Raw genomic sequence first — 17,756 nt, 5'->3', positions numbered from 1 at the left:
CTCTCATTAACCACATGATTGCATTTATAATTAAGGTAACAGCAACTCTTCCATAAAAATGGAAAATGTCTAGAATTGTGGGTAAATATTCAGTGCATGGAAGCCAATAACCATGGCTTGAGAATTTATCACCTTCAATTACAAAAAGTGCAATAAACAGAAACATTTGCTCTATATTTATAAATTGCTCAAAAATCTTTGCTAAAGATCTTACAAATTCAGTAATATTACAGAACAATTCTAATCAATATTTAATAAGGTTAACTACATCCTTAGTTAGATATTTGATATACTTTGATTTTTTAACAATGCCGATAGGTCTTGGAAGAACAGGTGAAAGAGTTTAACTAAGCTCATTATTAAATGACTTTTAAAATGAAGGTCCTTCACTCAGTTCATGGAACTGGTTGAGGTCATGTTAACACAGAACACCCTTTGTCAAAGTTGCTTTATGGCCAATGTTCTGCCATGATAGCGGACGTCTATATACTTCTCATGGCTCAGGTAGGAGGGGAAAGGTTTATTCTGCCATCAAGCCACCAAGGATACTTTATATAAGTGCCTATTATCTATAATAGGAGCTAATACATAACTCTGCCAGGTGCCAATAATAAGGTGCCTTAGTAAGAAAAAAATATTACTCCATTAAACTAGAGTGTTTCTTTAGGATCTTGAAGGCCTGGCAAATTATTTTTCAGCTTAGGAGATATGGTATAAAGCCAAGTAGCAAACATAAAGTAAATGCTAATACGTTTTTATATATCCATATTTATAAACAAATTCACCCTATAGATGTCAAATATCCATACTAAGGAAGTAATTTTATCCTAATTAAATACACTCTAGAATAATTTATATAATGATATTATGTATTTAAAGAGAAAAGCATGTCCCAAATCCAGCACTCTGATACCAGCTGCCAGTGGGCACAGGTAGATATATATATATATAAGTGTATATATATATATCAAATATATAGTTATACTCAGTGAAATTAACAAGACCCAAAGGTGGTATTGTCTAGGAATAAAAGGGGTTTTTTTTTTGTTCACAAAAGTAACTTATCTAGCACCACACATCAGAAAAACACAAAAATAGCACACTCTAGTTCTAAACAGCTATGTCTAAAATAGATTATATAGTAAAACCAGTATCAATACAGCAGATATGTGGATTTGATAAACAGATAAATATTTGCACTGAGTAGGCTGTTTATAATATAACATTTTCTTATCTATACAGAATGAAAGCCAAAAAGTTAACTGTATAGAGATGTGCAGAACAACATTAAATATTATGACTCAAAAGCAGGGACGAAGGTAAATTTGAAAGAAGAGTAAGAGAGAAAATGTTTACAGGCCATTACAAGTTCTTAAGTTAATAGTAAATAAGGAATCAATTGCTCAAGTTGAAGAAAGCAGTAAACAAGAGATTGCATTTACATGCAGATGTCTAAAATTTGTATTCTTTTTAAGTCTATGCACAGAAGTCATTTGTTTTATTGCTTGACATTCAGTTATGGCTAGATTATTTAACCTATTTTTTTTTTTTTTTTTTTTTTTTTGGAAACAAGAATATTGTTAAAGGTGCCATAAAAATGGACAACATTGAAAACGGTTTGCAAATAAACCACCTAACACTGCAGTTCTTTATACATATTAAAAGCCTTGTCTGGGGTTTGTCATATGTTAAATATATTTAAACTGGGAAAATATGTTGTAGCTTGAAGCCTCCCATTGGCCCAAACATCCAATACAAAAACACATCTCCACAAAAGGAGCAGGCAGACAATACAGGTACATTTAAAGAAGCAGCCAGCTAACGTCCTAACGTTTAAAGATTTACCACTGTTTTATATGAGATTTCAAACCATTGTGGATAAGGAGAGAGTTTTGGATTCAGGAAGATGTGTACAGTACATACGGATTTTGTGTGTGTGTGTGAAATCAGATTCACTATATTGCTCAAGAATTACCTGCATTTACATATGCAATCTGTTCAATGATAACCAAGTTCCTAGAGATGGTATTCATCCACATTAAAGTAATAATGAGGGAGAACGGAAGCACACACGAATACTGCAAAGAATTTAGTTGCTCTTACAGAACAACATAATGGCATGTGCAGCATGTCAAAGCTAACAGCAAGCGATCTTTCATCAGTTCTTAGAAGGGAAAAAGAAAAAATAAGTGTGATATTACTAATGTGGCAAACACACTAAATGTCAACAGCAAACATGGATTTTCTAGGCATCTACTTAATATTCTCATATTCACCTTCTTAACATAAGACTCCATGTTATGTTGCATTGCTGAAAAAACATTGTTTCTATTTGGATTGAATATTCTGTCATTCATTTATAAATAAATAAATGACTGAATGTATTTATTGCTCTAAGTTCTGAGGGTCTGGTTAAACATGGAGATTCCCCCCCATCTACGATGTCTCCTTGGTATGAAGCCAGGCTTCTGGATTATTTTAAAAACTGTACTGAGAGCCTGACAAAAATGACCACAATTACACAAACAAATAAGCAAACAGACCCAAAAGTGAAACCAATTGCTTTGTAAAGACATTGCTTGCCAGCCTGCTCTTTTCTTAAGAATAAACAATAATAATTGGATTTCGTCCAATCTGGTGGAACCTCTTTAACAATACTACTGTTTTGGGAATACAATTAAGACCCATATCACAGACTTTTAGTAACAGATGAAGATTTACTGTTGCAATTGCACTTATGGGCATATAATTTGATCCACAGTATAAAGTTGTTTTTATGGGGTTCTGCTGTGTCATATCTTTGTAAGTAAGAAGTGGCAACCAAATGTTATAATATGTACGTCAGTAATGTCTGTGTGTGTGCATATATATATATACATATATATATATATAGAGAGAGAGAGAGAGAGAGATTTCTGCCATTTCCCATAGTCTGTCATCAAAACAAAGTGATGGTTTCTTTTTTACCTAAACAACATGGAAAGTTATCCCAAATTTTGCTTTTCCATGGTGGTAAGAAAACATGTAAAGCTTCTTCTGAAAGTGTATTCTAGGTGTGCAGGAACCAAAGCCAACAATTACAGTGATGTTCACTGACCTTATGGAAAGTAATATATCGAAATATTACTTTCAAAATGTTTCAAAAATGTAAAATGTAACCCTAAAAGCTGGCTCACATTGCTGTTACACTGGTGGGTTTTGTTTGTCTTTAAACATTAGCTCTCGTACAGATTACAAATGCGGAAGTAGAAGAACTGTGTTACATAAAGAGATTTTTTTGGTTTGTTTCTAGAGGAGAACATGGTGAAAATGGGAGTTATTTGCTGGTATTTGGGGAAAAAAAAACCAATGTTTCATCTTTTACCTCTCTCACTGCACTGATAGGTAGGGCTCTCATCTCATTACTGCTTAAAAATTTTTTATCCATGCTATATAGGATTTGGAAGAATAGTTTTTAACATATAATGCTATAAATATACTTATCAAGAATATTTTAATTATTAGAGAAATGGTAAGTAGAGTAGGCAGGACTGTACTTCGAATGATGCTCTTTGTTGATATATGACCTATTAATTTATCTTTTGAACATACTGGCATCACTTTGTACTGCTCTGGAAGTTATTCAATGTTTTTAAGCATACAAGACTGAAGAACGCATACATTTTGAACAAAACAAAATGAACAACAGTGAAGTTCATACACACGCGCAGTTCTACACAGTTCACTTGTGCCTTGGAGGGATAGTATTATCATTATTATTAACAATACAAAACACAATTTTGTCCCAGTAGTACTGGCCACCCTGTTTTAAGAGTTTTAGAAGATCCCTGAGCACATTATTTCTGACTCTTAACCCCAACTCCAAAGTGATAGGGCTTCTATTGTTGATATCAAGGTGGATTGTCATTCACAGTAAGTCAATTTTAAGGTGCTTATTTACCCTTTTTTTTCACCAATCAGCACAAAGAACTGTCAGAAAATAACTTTTTATTATTATTATCTTCAAATAATAGCACTGGAAGGACACATGATTTAAACAATCAATGTTTGAAACAGTGGCTTTAGGATTATTATCTGGCTGCCCCTCAACAATAACAAGTGATTCAGTCGACATTCCTTAGCCAAAAACAAAAGGCAAAAAAACCACAAAAAAACAAAACAAGAAACAAAACCAAAAAAAAACTGTACAAATATGTATTTTTCCCTGAGGGATCAAGGTACACCCGCAAGTGCTCTATGTACATATTGCACTAGAGAGGAATGAAGAACATGTGCAAAAAAGCAACAATGAGAGAAGCTTACATCCTACTTAAACCTTTTCATTAAAGACTCTACTAGGTTGTTTTGCATTTTGGAATGTCGGAACACAAACAGTTATTCCTTAAGTCTAAAACTAAAAACACGTATTTCTACTATGGCACATTCAATGAAATAAAAAGTTTTCCAAAGACAGATAGACAAATTCCATCAAGAAAATAATACAAAGTTTGTTTGTTTGTATTTTTTTTTTTAGAAAATTACATTACTTTCTTTCTTTGTTTCACATTACAAAATCTTTTTTTTTTTCTTTACACAAATCACATTTTATTGCAGGAATATTTCAAGTGCCATCAAATATTTATAGAAGGGTTAAAAAAATAGAAGTCTCTCTAAAGTGGTCCAGACAAGGCTTTGTATAGAATAAATCTTTTTTTTCCCATCTTCTAGTTTTGATTTAAGTATTTTGAATACATTTTCTTTTCCATTGACACTTAGTAGCCTAGAAGCGGTTCGACACACACACATCATACACACGAAAACCATACACACAGACATAAACACACACACACACACACACACACACACACACACACACGCTCCCTCCTCATCTGACCCTCAGCCCACCCGCATACACTCACAGAGATCTGAATATCCACACTATAAAGAACAACCAAACTTAGAAGCAGTGTCTTAAGTCATGTTTTCTTTAAGTTAGAAAGGGTGAATTAGGATGCTGAAGACTTAAAATAAAAACCCACACCTTTAAAGCAAACTGGGATGCTGAACACTTAAAAAAAAAAATCCGTAGCTTTAACCACAATTTGCAAACTGCCCCCAAAAGCACTTTCATCTGCACTTTTGATTTCATTGTGACCACGGCCAGTTTCTTCACAATATAATGCAATCATTTGGACACCACTGTAACCGAAGGTATTCAGGCTCTGTGCAAAAGCCTTATTTACCCTATGTTTAAAAATGTATAAAAGGCATTACAGCAGCCGGGATAACAATGATGTGATTCCAATCTTTAAAAGACTGTTGGACATTTAAGTTTAGGAAATTTTAATTATAAGAACGATTAATAATAATTGTTCTATATCACCAACTATTTTGTGTCATCACACAGGTGTTTCTATAATAAGGAAGAAAATAAAAATACGAAGTTTTTCACATCCTTCTCTGTACCTCATATTTTTTTCAACAGAGATTATTGTTTAACTTCAGATCCCAACTTCGATCCGAATAATAGTTGTTCCCTCATTTCACCTAGCACGCCTCTATTACTCTCTACTCTGTTCCTACACTGTCGATGTACTTAGTCTTAAAGTCTCACACCCTGTTTTTCTTTCACAAAGACCTAGTAGCAGCATCATGTCAATGTATCTTGGTTTACTCTAAAAGCAATGTCACCATGGTGTGACTATTACTGAGATTAGAGCTTTTTTTTTTTGCATTAGGTACATGCAAAATCCTTTCCGGGGAAAAGGAATTTAAGTTCAACGTTGCGTTCTCTCTCACCCTCAGAGAGTTCAATTAGCTCTCATCATTTCACAAATGGACACTGGAATTAGGTTTAGTTGCTCTTTAACGCGCTAGCACCTGAGGCTGGTCATATTCAGAAAGCTTTGGTTAAAAGAAGTTAATAGACTTTAATAAAACCATCCCCAAATTTAGTGAATCAGAATGACCAAAAAACAAAAAAAAAAAACAAAAAAAAAACAAAAAAAAAAAACACCATTTCCCCCCAAAGGAGAAACAACAGGAAAAAAAAAAAAAAATGGATAAATAAATAACCGAACTAAGCTTGGTACTCTTTTCAGAGTATAAATACTATTGATCTTTCAAGGAACTATGCTTATTTAAATAAAAAATTTGATTTAACCCTTCTTGCCCAAATATAAATACTATATGCTGATAGTTACCTCTCTATATAAAGTCACATAAAGTTTTATACGCTTGTAAGAAATTTAAGTAAGTATTACTCTCGTCTTCTATTTATGGCGAAACCCTTACTATATTTTTGAAAAAACAATTTTTTAGATGTCATTTAGGCTTCATACACACTTCGGTGTGAATAATTCCTTCCCCGTTTCCAAGTCCCTCAGGAAACAAGTCAGAAAGCCAGTGCAGTTAAAAACAGAGTAGAAGGCTCTGGGAAACTCGTGCTTGATGACCCAGCACGACAGCAGGAGCCGAATTCCTGCAGAAGATTTGGGAGGGACCCTGGAGGTAGGGGAGATGCTTTCTTCACTGTAAAGGGCTGCTTGGAAACTCCCACCTTTACACTATGGGAAATGTTCTCTTTTCTGTACAAACATGGTCTTCGACGGCAGACCAGAAGTTTGAATCCCACTCCGAGTGTGACTAAAATCATCATCTAAATGCCTACATTCCCAAAGGTCACTTATTTTAAAATATGCACACTTGTCTATCAGACTGTTCCTTCTCCCTTCCCCCACTGGGAATTATTAAAAAAAAAAAAAGCCACAAAATTAAACAAAAACAACTCAATATTTCTCACCTGAACACAAAAGCCAAACAATCTTCTAAAGACTTAATAAAATAAATTACAGTCCACAGTTTTCTAGTGAAGATAAATACAAAAGTAAATGTTTGCAGCTTGCATCGACTTCACTTTAAAGGCTTAAAATATTTAATACTTAAATAAGAGAAACTGGTTCAACATCGCACGCCTCCTTTGCCCTCCTATCCATTGACTATGAAATATGGAGAACACAGTGTTCTAGAATGACACCATCTAGAGGCAGTTAGTCTAGAAACCATTCACTCTGAGATAAACTCTCAGGGTTCCTAGATTATACCAAGAACATAAACATTCACAAAGTAAATGCTTCATGTTTTCACATGGGGAGTGTGCATTTGCTCCAGATATAATCTTTGGGTCCTTCTTCTAATAAAAGCTAGATTCTGATAAATATTCTGGTTACTGATCTGTTCTTAAAGCATAAGAACTCCAAGTTGAGGCTGAGTCCATATAACTACGCAGCTGTGCAAAATGAGCCTCCCTTCCCCTGCCTCAATGAGGTGGCGTTTTCAAAAGCTTTGAAAAAATACTGTGCACGAGGGTGTAAGTCCACAGCACCAATCAATCAATCACTCAACTTTGTATGAAGCATAAACACATCTATCCTTAAACTGACCCAAAAGCAAAGTACAATTTAGGGAGAGTTCTGTTTCTAATTCCAAATTCATGTGTAAAAAAAAAAAAAAAATTAATCCAACAGCGTGATTTCTAGATATGACCAGCCAGTCTTTTAAAAGTAATTGTGTAAACAGCAGCATAAATACCTCCCGACGTACCTTCCAAGCCTTCTCAGTTAAACTTGTGTTTCTGGTGCACATGCGACACGACAGTGAACACGCTAGCATTTAATTTAAAGAAAAAAGGTGCAAAATGAAAGTGCCTTATCAATTCAACAGGAAAAGCTACACCAGTAACTACATTTTATATTAATTAAAACAATATATAAACAATATCTCTTTTAGCTATATATAGTCTTCATGCCCATTTACCCTGTAATATATTATAATGCTATTGTTGCTAGTGCTATGGACCCTTTTCGTGCCATCCTGCTGACTGGCAATAATCGGTGAAAAAATAAAAACTTCCTTCATGAGACAAACAGCAAGTTGTGCAAAGTAATGCCGCAACCTCCGCTATGCACACCAGTCACCGATTAGTGCTGGACTCTCTGTTGTTACCGACAGATGTAGAAAGTCTGTGGGCAGTGAGCTACAAAAAAGGACATCCTCTGACCTTAGTACCCGCCTTCTGTTGTAAACAGAGGTCAATGATCAAGAAGTCGAGACAGAAAAAGGGTCCATATCTGTAGGCATAATGGAAATCATATGCATGAGAAAAACAAGTTCAACTTTTATTTGTTTTCATTGTTTCCCCTCCTTTGCCTGACCCCGATCACCAAAGGATGTGCAGTGTGTTGGCGCTCCAGGTCTGTGCAGGGCCATATAAAGTGTCTCGGTTAATTTGTTTGTTTGTTTGTTTGTTTTTCATTGTTTGGACTTCAGACATTCTAGAAGTGCTTAGGTGATACATTTACCCATCAATCTGCATTGCTGGCTCAAATTCTGAAGTGAACAATTCCTTGTATAATGGAGGAAAATGAAGTCGCACAATGTCTGGGTATATTGCTTTAAACGCCATTAGCTTTTCTGTATGTCGTCCACATAAGGCTCTTAATGTAGACACCTTGCATATTAACTGTAAGTGGAAGAAAGGACATAGGGTCAGGAGAGAAGAGACGTGAGAATCAAAAATCAGGGCACCTGGATGATCTTCAACATTGTTTACAATGGTGAAACACACTTGAAGCAACTTAAACGTCTAGTAATAGAGGGAGGGTAAAAATAAATGATGATATAGTCATATCATAGAATACCAGGTATACATTAAATATGATTTTGAAGACAAATAATTTGTAACCCAAAAAGATGTTCATAAGCAAAAGAACCCAAGTGTCTCACCTCCTCCTCCTATTCAAACATGCTTTCTGCTCTACCATCCTGAACCCCGCCCTCTACCACTGGGGAAAAGGAAGACATGTGGTAACAGAGAAGTGGGCAAGGGGACAGCCACCGGTAGGTGAGGTCACTGCAACTAGAGATGACGGCATCCCCTACATATTTTATGCAAAATGAGTACTAGTCAACTCCAGTGACAACAAGTTTCTTCTGGAGAAAGAGCTCTGCCTAGAACAAAGCAATTCTGGGTCTGAGCAAGAGGCCCTGCCTGGAAAACAAAAAAAAAATAGTCAGCAGGCCTGGTGGAAGTCTCAGCATTGACTATTTACCTGTTGAGTATAATAACATGACTTGCAAAAAATGCTTTTTAAACTCTAAAGCACTGTACCCGCACAAAGATTTATTATCTCCACCCAGAATAATCCTAAGAAACATTTTCACCAGAGCATCGATCTTGGCCATGTGTTAGGTGCTCTCTATAATCAAAGACCCTAATGGTACCCTTGCACTGGGGCAAGAAGATGGAGAAAAGTTCTTCTTCCTTCTCTTTCCCAATCCTGCCTCAGTGTCTCATTTAACAGATGCAAAGTCAAAAACAAAACCACAGGGCTTCCCTGGTGGCGCAGTGGTTGAGAATCTGCCTGCTAATGCAGGGGACACGGGTTCGAGCCCTGGTCTGGGAAGATTCCACATGCCGCGGAGCAACTAGGCCCGTGAGCCACAACTACTGAGCCTGCGCGTCTGGAGCTTGTGCTCCGCAACAAGAGAGGCCGCGATAGTGAAAGGCCCGCACACCGTGATGAAGAGTGGCCCCCACTTGCCGCAACTAGAGAAAGCCCTCGCACAGAAACGAAGACCTAACACAGCCATAAATAAATAAATAAAAATAAAAGATTACTATTAAAAAAAAAAACAACAAAAAACCACATTTAACCCCCCAACTTCCCCTTTCTGACCTAACCTAGCTATCAGGAGAAAAGAAAGAAAACAGAAAATAATCCAAGAAAGAATAGGGCTGATTTTTCTAAGACCAAATACATACTACTAGCACTAACACTGAAGGATATTATCATATTTTAAATTGACATCCTAATTATATTTTTATTGTGAAAGATAATAATTAGCAAAAATGAAACTCTATGCTTTGAATACAGGGTAGTAATGAGAGACTGATGAAGAAAATACAAAAGTCATTTACTGTGGATTACTAATGACTCTAATGGAACTAGAACTAATATTAGAATAGATTAATTCTATTGTTTTAGTCCTTCATAACTTCGTCTTTCTAAAATCAAAGATTTAAATTCTAAATTCTCTAGTTTATATCACGGCAGAACATTAATTCTGCCTTCTGCCCATCTTTGATGGGATAAGTGGAGGATTCTTCAGAATGTATTAATGCTTTAAAAAAAATTCTATCATTGCTCTATTATTCCAGGACACTTTATAACCAATGATAATAAATAGAATTTAACCTGAATTTTGGCCCAAGATAATTTTTTGAAATGAGGATACTTCTCTCTTCTCAGTAGGCCGTTGCTTACTGATACTTTTGGGGTCTGGTGGCATGACTTATAAACGTGGCTGGCGTGATCTGGGCAAGGATAATTCAGGCTTGTCAGTTGGAAACCTTCGGCTCTCACCTTTGTTAGTATTCCATCTTCTCGGTGATTCTTCTGTAGGACGTGTTGAAGAGCTAGCTGAATTTTCTGTTGCAGCTTTTCAATTTTTACCTTTTCCTGCAGCCATGAGCGATCTAAATATGAAAAACCATACTCCTGAGTATTCTTCCAACATGGTGTCAGAAAACCCCAACTCCTCCTGACTCCTAGATACAGATTATTACACCACACTGCAGAGTCAGGGACTAACAGGCCACTTTCACCCCTCTTTCAAAATTTGCTCCTAAAGGAGTGAAAAACTGATCTAGGACAGTTACAAAACAGAGTGTTAAGCCTTTCCATCTTTACTGACACTTGAAAGAAGGAAGGGTCCACCCTTTCCAAAAAGACAGCCATTTAAATCTAAGGCCATGCTCGGACGAGTGCAAATGAAACCACCATGGCCCTTAAGCCTTTCTAATAGTTATGTTTCTGAATGACATACTCATATCAATCCTGCTAGTCTTTCTGGAAAATATGAAAATTGCCTTATAGTCCAAGGCAACTAAAATTGTCAAGAGAGTGCCAAATGAATTAAGGATTGTTAATTTAGGATAAAGGCTTTATGTTTAAGAATTCCAAAAAGAAGATAGCAAATTTGCAAAAGTGATGATCACCAAGAGGCAGTACTGGTTGAAAACATACATTAAATTCAGATAGGCTTGTGGATGACATCCAAATGGATTTTTTTTTAAAAGCAGAATGTTTTAAAAACCATGTTATCTTGGAGATTGGTGTTGAGAAGGGCACACCTACTCTACCACAGCATTTCTCTTGGTAGCAGGAGGTTAACTGTAGACGGGATTTTATTCAATTCTCATTTCTTAAGATTTTATCAGAATGGCATGAGGTCCTCTTAGAAGCGTACATGTATATGTACGTGTGTAGCAGGGGACTGTTGTCTGAAAAACTTAAAATTAGACTTAGTAAGGGTGGCAGTCCCTCTGAATAGTCTATAGCCATTGTAAGTTATGTACTTGTTGAAATTCTTTACCTGGACAACTTAAAAACCATTGTATTTGGTTATCTTACCTGCTGACATCAGGACAAATGCAGAAAACAATGCAATTTCATCTTCAGTCAGGTGCATAGAACATAAACTCTTTCCAAATTCAAATACAAAGCTAATAAAGTCTTCACAACCTGCCAAAATTAAAGACAGGTTAGGACTTTGGTTATTATCCTAGGAGAAAAATATGGAAGAAGGTGAAGAGGGATCTAGCAGTTGAAGATCAGAGGGAATAGTAATAACATTTCTATAGTTTAATACTTTCAAATGTTAAAAGAAAAATCAGTTTAGCCACCATCACCATTACCACCAACATCACCACCATCATCATCATTTGCAATAATGATAGTGAACTTCTGTTGTGTGATTACTGTGTTAGGTGCTGCTCTGAGAGGATTCTTTGGGTATTCTACTATTTCACAACAGCCCTATGAGGGAGGTATTATTGTTACTATCCCCATTTTAAAGGCAAGGAAATGGACTTGGAAAGAAAAGGAATGTGCTGAAGATTCCACAAGTAGGAAGTGACAGCCTGAGATTCAAAGCCAGCTGCCCGGCTTCAGAGTCCACACTCTTAACCAATAGAGTCTAACAGCTATAATCTAACTGAAATGTTAACTTCACTCATTTTTTTGTTTTCTACTCTATTTTATGTACAACATGCTTAAAAATGAAAACAAATGACACATTATGGTGGTAAAACCATTATAATTTTTTTTTTGTTTTTGGCCGTGCCACATGGCATGTGGGATCTTACTTCCCTGACCAGGGATTGAACCTATGCCCCCTGCATTGGAAGCACAGAGTTTTCACCACTGGACCGCCAGGGAAGTCCCTATTGTAACTATTACAGAACTGAAAACATAGAATGTGAAAGTCCCATAAAATAAAAACCCACCCCCACAAAGCTGGTTAAGTTGGGGTCTGTTCTTTCAGATTTCCATATTATGTACATATAGTTAAATGTCAACAGGCTAGGGACTTCCCTGGTGGCACAGTGGTTAAGAATCCGCCTGCCAATGCAGGGGACATGGGTTTGAGCCCTAGTCTGGGAAGATCCCACATGCCATGGAGCAACTAAGCCCGTGCGCCACAACTACTGAAGCCCGTGCGCCTAGAGCCTGTGCTCTGCAACAAGAGAAGCCACTGCAATGAGAAGCCCGTGCATCGTAAGGAAGAGTAGCCCCTGCTCCCCGCAACTAGAGAAAGCCTGAGTGCAGCAACGAAGACCCAACGCAGCCAAAAATAAATTAAAAAAAAAAAGTGTCAACGGGCTCTTCTCAAGTATACATACCTTCCATCATTTAATTGTTTTTAAAATCACTTAACAACATATCTTGGATACCGTCCCATTCTTCTTAATGACTTTGTCTTACTTTAGTTAAATTACAGAAATCTAAAGTAATTTATTTTTAAAGTATATGTCACAGTTTCACTTAGCTATACTTTCTTTCTTTGATATCTCATTAACGGTTGTTATTTGATGGGTATGGAAGGGCAGACTTTTAGCTCCTTGCTTGATTTTATGTAGCAAATCACATCCTCTAGTTTAATGAATAATATATCCCCTGCAAACCTGGTTCTTAAAATCTAGAAGGGAACTGGAAGGATATATAACATAAATTTCTTCGATTACCAATTAGATAAAATGAGACTCTAGACCCTTATGTATAATATACACAAAAAGCATTTGAGCTGTGTATATTTTGTACGGTGATTAACTATAAAGTAACATAGGTATAAAATCCTTTAACTCTTGTGTCCAAAAAACCAATCTCCATTTTGTTCAAGAAGAGCTTTCACCCAACTCCCATCTTTTCCCCTAGTCCTGATTTGAAGACAAAGCACCCAGAGATTTCCTTACCTAAGGATTTGAAGACGTCGGGGCTAGCATATTTCCCATCAAAGTACACGGTATTGTTCTGAGAGTCAAAGGCACGGCACATTCTGATAAATACCACCTCCAGAGAACCTGAGCAAAGGCAGAAACGGGGTGGGTTATTGTCTTGGTGAGTTGATTTTGACCATAGAGACCCCTTTCTGAGTCAATGGGGCGGGGCTTAACTAGCAGACTCTCAGTCACCTTAGCTCTCTATTTAAAAGAGCAGAGTTCATTAGAGTAATTAAAGACTTGTGCCAAAGCTAAGGCCTGTATTACTGAAGAGAGATTGATTTATGAATGACTTCTTGGGCACTTCTCTGTCCTGCAATAATACAGAATCTCAGAGTTGCTAGAAAAACATGGACTCCTGTTATTAAAACAAACAAACACCCAGGGATGTCTCTCTGAGTTCCACAAACAGCCTTCTTCCTAACAGCTTACCAAAACCTCCTGAGGACCTGGGGCACAGAAACAAAACACAGGTGATGCTTAAAACTGTGGAATGCAGGTGTCTTTCAAATTAATCTTTTCACCCAGAGGAGAAGCAAAATGGAGGGAATGTTTCCTGCAAATAGCTCAAAAACCTTAAAAAAAAAAAAAAAACCTCTCAGTTTCTGCCAAGAGAAACCGAGCTATTATCATTTGGAGAAAAACTGTTCTCGACACCTTCCTTACCAAGCATTTCTTTAATAAGCTGGTGAAAGCAGGTTAGTCAGAGATCTCAAAATTCACTTGCAAAGCACATACCTGCTTTGAGAAGCACAATTTGATCGTTTTGACACAGTTCCATAAATCCATCAATGCGTTTGGCAAACTCCACCACATACTGTATAGCTTCTGTAATTTTGATGGCACACAATTGCCACATTACCTCCCGCTGCTGTTGAAGAGGGAAACGCATTAACATCCGCATTACCCATACCCTTGACACAGTTGTTTTAACTGTTCCTATTGTGTAAAATCCTTCTTTGGAAATGGATCCAAAAAAGCTAGAGGATTTAAAAATAATCAGTTGGCCAGTTACTTGGGTTATGATGATTGCTTCCGAGTTCTTCCTGGTCTCCTCCAATTCCTCTCTTACCATTTCGGTGGCAAAGGGACAGGGGGAAGATGTTATGAGCATATATGCAGCGGAAGATGAAAACGGGAGTCAAGAAAGCAACCCACGCCACTGATTTAACCCTGGGCCATGGAGAGTAGCAAAGTAGAATCTCCTTGTAAGCAATTATTTTGGCTTGGGGAATTTCACACCACTTTACTGGGGTAAGGGAAGAAAAGGGGAGTCAGTTATATTTATTGTGCACCTGCTATGAGCTGGGTGCTTTATGACATCCTTGTCTCATTTCATTTTCACAAGAACGTTTTTCCATTTCCCATAAATGGACACAAATGTTCACAGAGGTTTCACAGCTAAAAGGTATTGGAGGTGGGATTCAAATCCCAGCATTTCTGACTCTGAATCCCATTTCACACACTTTGCTGCTGTTTACTGCTTTCTTGCTTCCCTTTGTAATTTTGGCTGCTGGTGTTACCTGCTATCTCAAAGGTAAACAAGGTGATGCACTGCTATTCCCCCAACCTGTCCTGTTTAATTCCTTTTATATACCCACTCTCCAATTTAGTTACAGGCCAACCTGGATCCATCTTGTTGCTCACTTATTTCCCCAATCTTAGTTTAAGACTGTTTCTACCAATACAACAGGGTGGAAGAAACACTGAATTAGGAACCAGGACTCATGGTCTAGTCCTGATGTTTTCACCCTCAGCCATGTGCCAAGGGATGCTCGTTTCCTCATGTGTAAAATGAAGGGGAGGATTAACCTTGATAATCTCTACGGTACTTCCTAAACCTGAATTTCTATGATTATTGGGAAAAATCACAGCATTTTCTTTTACTAAAGGCAGAATGGAAAATTAAAAGCCCTCCTTCTCCAGCCCTGCCCTCCTGTTTAGGTAATTTGTTGATCAGAGTGTTTTATAGAAGAAGGAAACTGGCAGCACTACTTGTCAGTCTCATATTGCTAGATTCAGACTGGAATTAGAATCATAGCTTCCAAACTTGTTTTTACACAAATTCTCTAAACTCCTTCTTTTTAACTTCGGAACCATGAGGCTGAGATTATTTTACATCAACTTCTGGACCGTGAAATCTTCCATTGTGATATCGGGACAAATCCCAATTCTCTGAGCCTTTTGGAAACTCCTTAATCTAGCTCCCTGTTGACAAATGATAGGACATACGTGTATAGTTATAGGAACAATAGAATCTGAGTGCTATTTCTGAAATTTCACACACTGACATCTCAATAAGGTGACAAAGCCCCAAGAACGTGATCAGCTCTGGAAGAAAGATTTTTAAATAGAAATCTGCTATCTGATGAAAAACATTCATTCCTTGGTCTGTTTGTATTCAAGCCTCCTGCACAGACACCCTTCCCAACATTGCCTCAATCTTAGGTAAAATTCTTCAGTCTACCTTGTTTTGGTAATTCTCAATCTCCTCCTGCAGAAAGGTCTGCCACGTTATCTGCTGGAGCTCTTCTCTCAAGTATTGGCAAGTTTCCAGATGTGACTTAGATATATTCTGTGCAAGGTGTTCTGAGGAGAAAACAGGAGATCACAACATGAAAAGCCAAGTTCTTCAGGGTTTTCCCTACTTAATATGTGATTTAAAAAGTAACAAGTATAAAGCAACATGGCTGAACCAGTTTTAATGATCTCGACATATTTAAGTAAGCAATTTGGAACTATTCTATATTTGGGGACATGAGGATGAAGGACAGGCAAAGCCAACATTTAGCAATAAGGCTTGGCGTCTTCAAAGACCCTCCTGACCTGACCTTCTCTGTGCCTTTACACCAGCGTCTGGGAGTGAATGTTGGAGTTGAAAATATTGACCTAGAGAAGTGTGAAAAATGACTGACACGACCTGTACTTGGTATTTTTATAAAGACAGATCTGCCATATACATTGACTGGGGAAGGATTACTCCTGAAAAATTAGAAAATGGTATGTTTTTGGGGACAACAACAACGTATTTCTTTTGTTTTTCCTGCAAAAATGGCAGAACAAGCATTACTGAAGTCTACCATGTCACTATATATACATATACATATATATATATATATATATATATATATAGTGTGGTGGTTAAGAGATGAGATGGACTCTGGACCCAGACTGCTTGGGTTTGAATCTCAGCTCTGCTACTTAGTAGCTGTGTGATCTTGGGTAAGTTACTTAACCTCTCTGAGCTTTGGTCTCTTTATTTGTAAAATGAGGAAAATAGTACCTAATTTCCTATTTATCATAGGGCATCTGTGAAAATTAAGTGAGTTGAGCACTTAGAATAGAGAGGATAACACAGCATCTGCTACATAAACATTTGTTCTTATTATCCTGAAGTGTACCGAATTTGAAGATATTAAAAGAAATAGATGCCAAATAAGTTTCTCTAGGGACTTATAATCTGGTGAACATGTACACACATGCTGAAAGGACAATTCAAGACACTAGACAATAAAGCATGAAGTTGAATTCTACTAGAAGAGAAAGAAAAATAAAAACATACTAGGTGCTATCAGAGAAGGGAGAGGTGAGGGGAATTAGGGGATGCTTCTTGACAGAGGAGGAACATTTGGATTGGACCCTGAAGGAAGGGGAGGATTTGGTAGGCAGAGGCCAGTATGTGAGGCAGTGGACCAGTTCCACGTTCAAGGGATGGTAGATGAAAGAATGGCTATGGCATCTACAGGAGACAGGAAGATGTGATAAAGTGATGGTGTCAAAACAGAAATATGGGTAGAGAAGAGTCCACATCCTGAAGGATCTTGAAGGTTGAGATTGAGAGTATGGACTTGATTAACAAAAGGCGTCAGCAGGATTCTCAAGAGGGAGCTGACATGCTGAACACTGTATTTGGGGCAACAGAACAAGCAGTTTTGTCATTGGCAGACTGGAGGCAGGAGGATCAATTAGAAGGCTGCTGAAATCTAGACGTAAGGGACTAAGAGCTTGAAACAGGCTGCTAATAATTGTCATGGAAGGGAAGGACAATTCAAGAAGTGTTTTAAAAGAAGAACTGACGGGCTTCCCTGGTGGCACAGTGGTTAAGAATCCGCCTGCCAATAAAGGGAACACGGGTTCGAGCCCTGGTCCGGGAAGACCCCACAAGCCACGGAGCAACTAAGCCTGTGAGCCACAACTACTGAGCCTACGCTCTAGAGCCCGCGAGCCACAACTACAGAAGCCTGCACACCTAGAGCCCGTGCTCCGCAACAAGAGAAGCCACTGCAATGAGAAACCTGCGCAGCGCAACGAAGAGTAGACCCCACTCTCCACAAGTAGAGAAAACCTGTGAGCAGCAACGAAGACCCAATGCAGCCAAAAATAAATAAATTAAATAAATTAAAAAAAAAAAAAAGAAGAGGCACTGACAAGACTC

At 37.5% G+C, this 17,756-nt stretch overlaps 1 protein-coding gene across 2 annotated transcripts in view; it reads right to left on the bottom strand.

The window, feature by feature from the left end:
• Positions 1-1,508: 1,508 nt before the first annotated feature.
• Positions 1,509-17,756, bottom strand: part of RORA (RAR related orphan receptor A) — a 723,518-nt gene continuing 707,270 nt past the window's right edge. For both annotated transcript variants that reach the window (XM_036841390.1, XM_036841391.1), the window contains 6 exons: positions 15,789-15,910; positions 14,060-14,192; positions 13,295-13,402; positions 11,454-11,564; positions 10,404-10,516; positions 1,509-8,500 (listed from right to left, as the gene is read on the bottom strand). In XM_036841390.1, coding sequence (XP_036697285.1) covers positions 8,336-8,500; positions 10,404-10,516; positions 11,454-11,564; positions 13,295-13,402; positions 14,060-14,192; positions 15,789-15,910 — 752 coding nt within the window. In that variant the 3' untranslated portion in view covers positions 1,509-8,335. The remainder of the gene's footprint in view (positions 8,501-10,403; positions 10,517-11,453; positions 11,565-13,294; positions 13,403-14,059; positions 14,193-15,788; positions 15,911-17,756) is intronic.

Source organism: Balaenoptera musculus, chromosome 2 (assembly GCF_009873245.2).
Source record: "Balaenoptera musculus isolate JJ_BM4_2016_0621 chromosome 2, mBalMus1.pri.v3, whole genome shotgun sequence".
NCBI classification, from domain to species: domain Eukaryota; kingdom Metazoa; phylum Chordata; class Mammalia; order Artiodactyla; family Balaenopteridae; genus Balaenoptera; species Balaenoptera musculus.
Note: the sequence above shows the minus strand (reverse complement) of the source record. Positions and strands in the feature narration are given on the sequence as shown.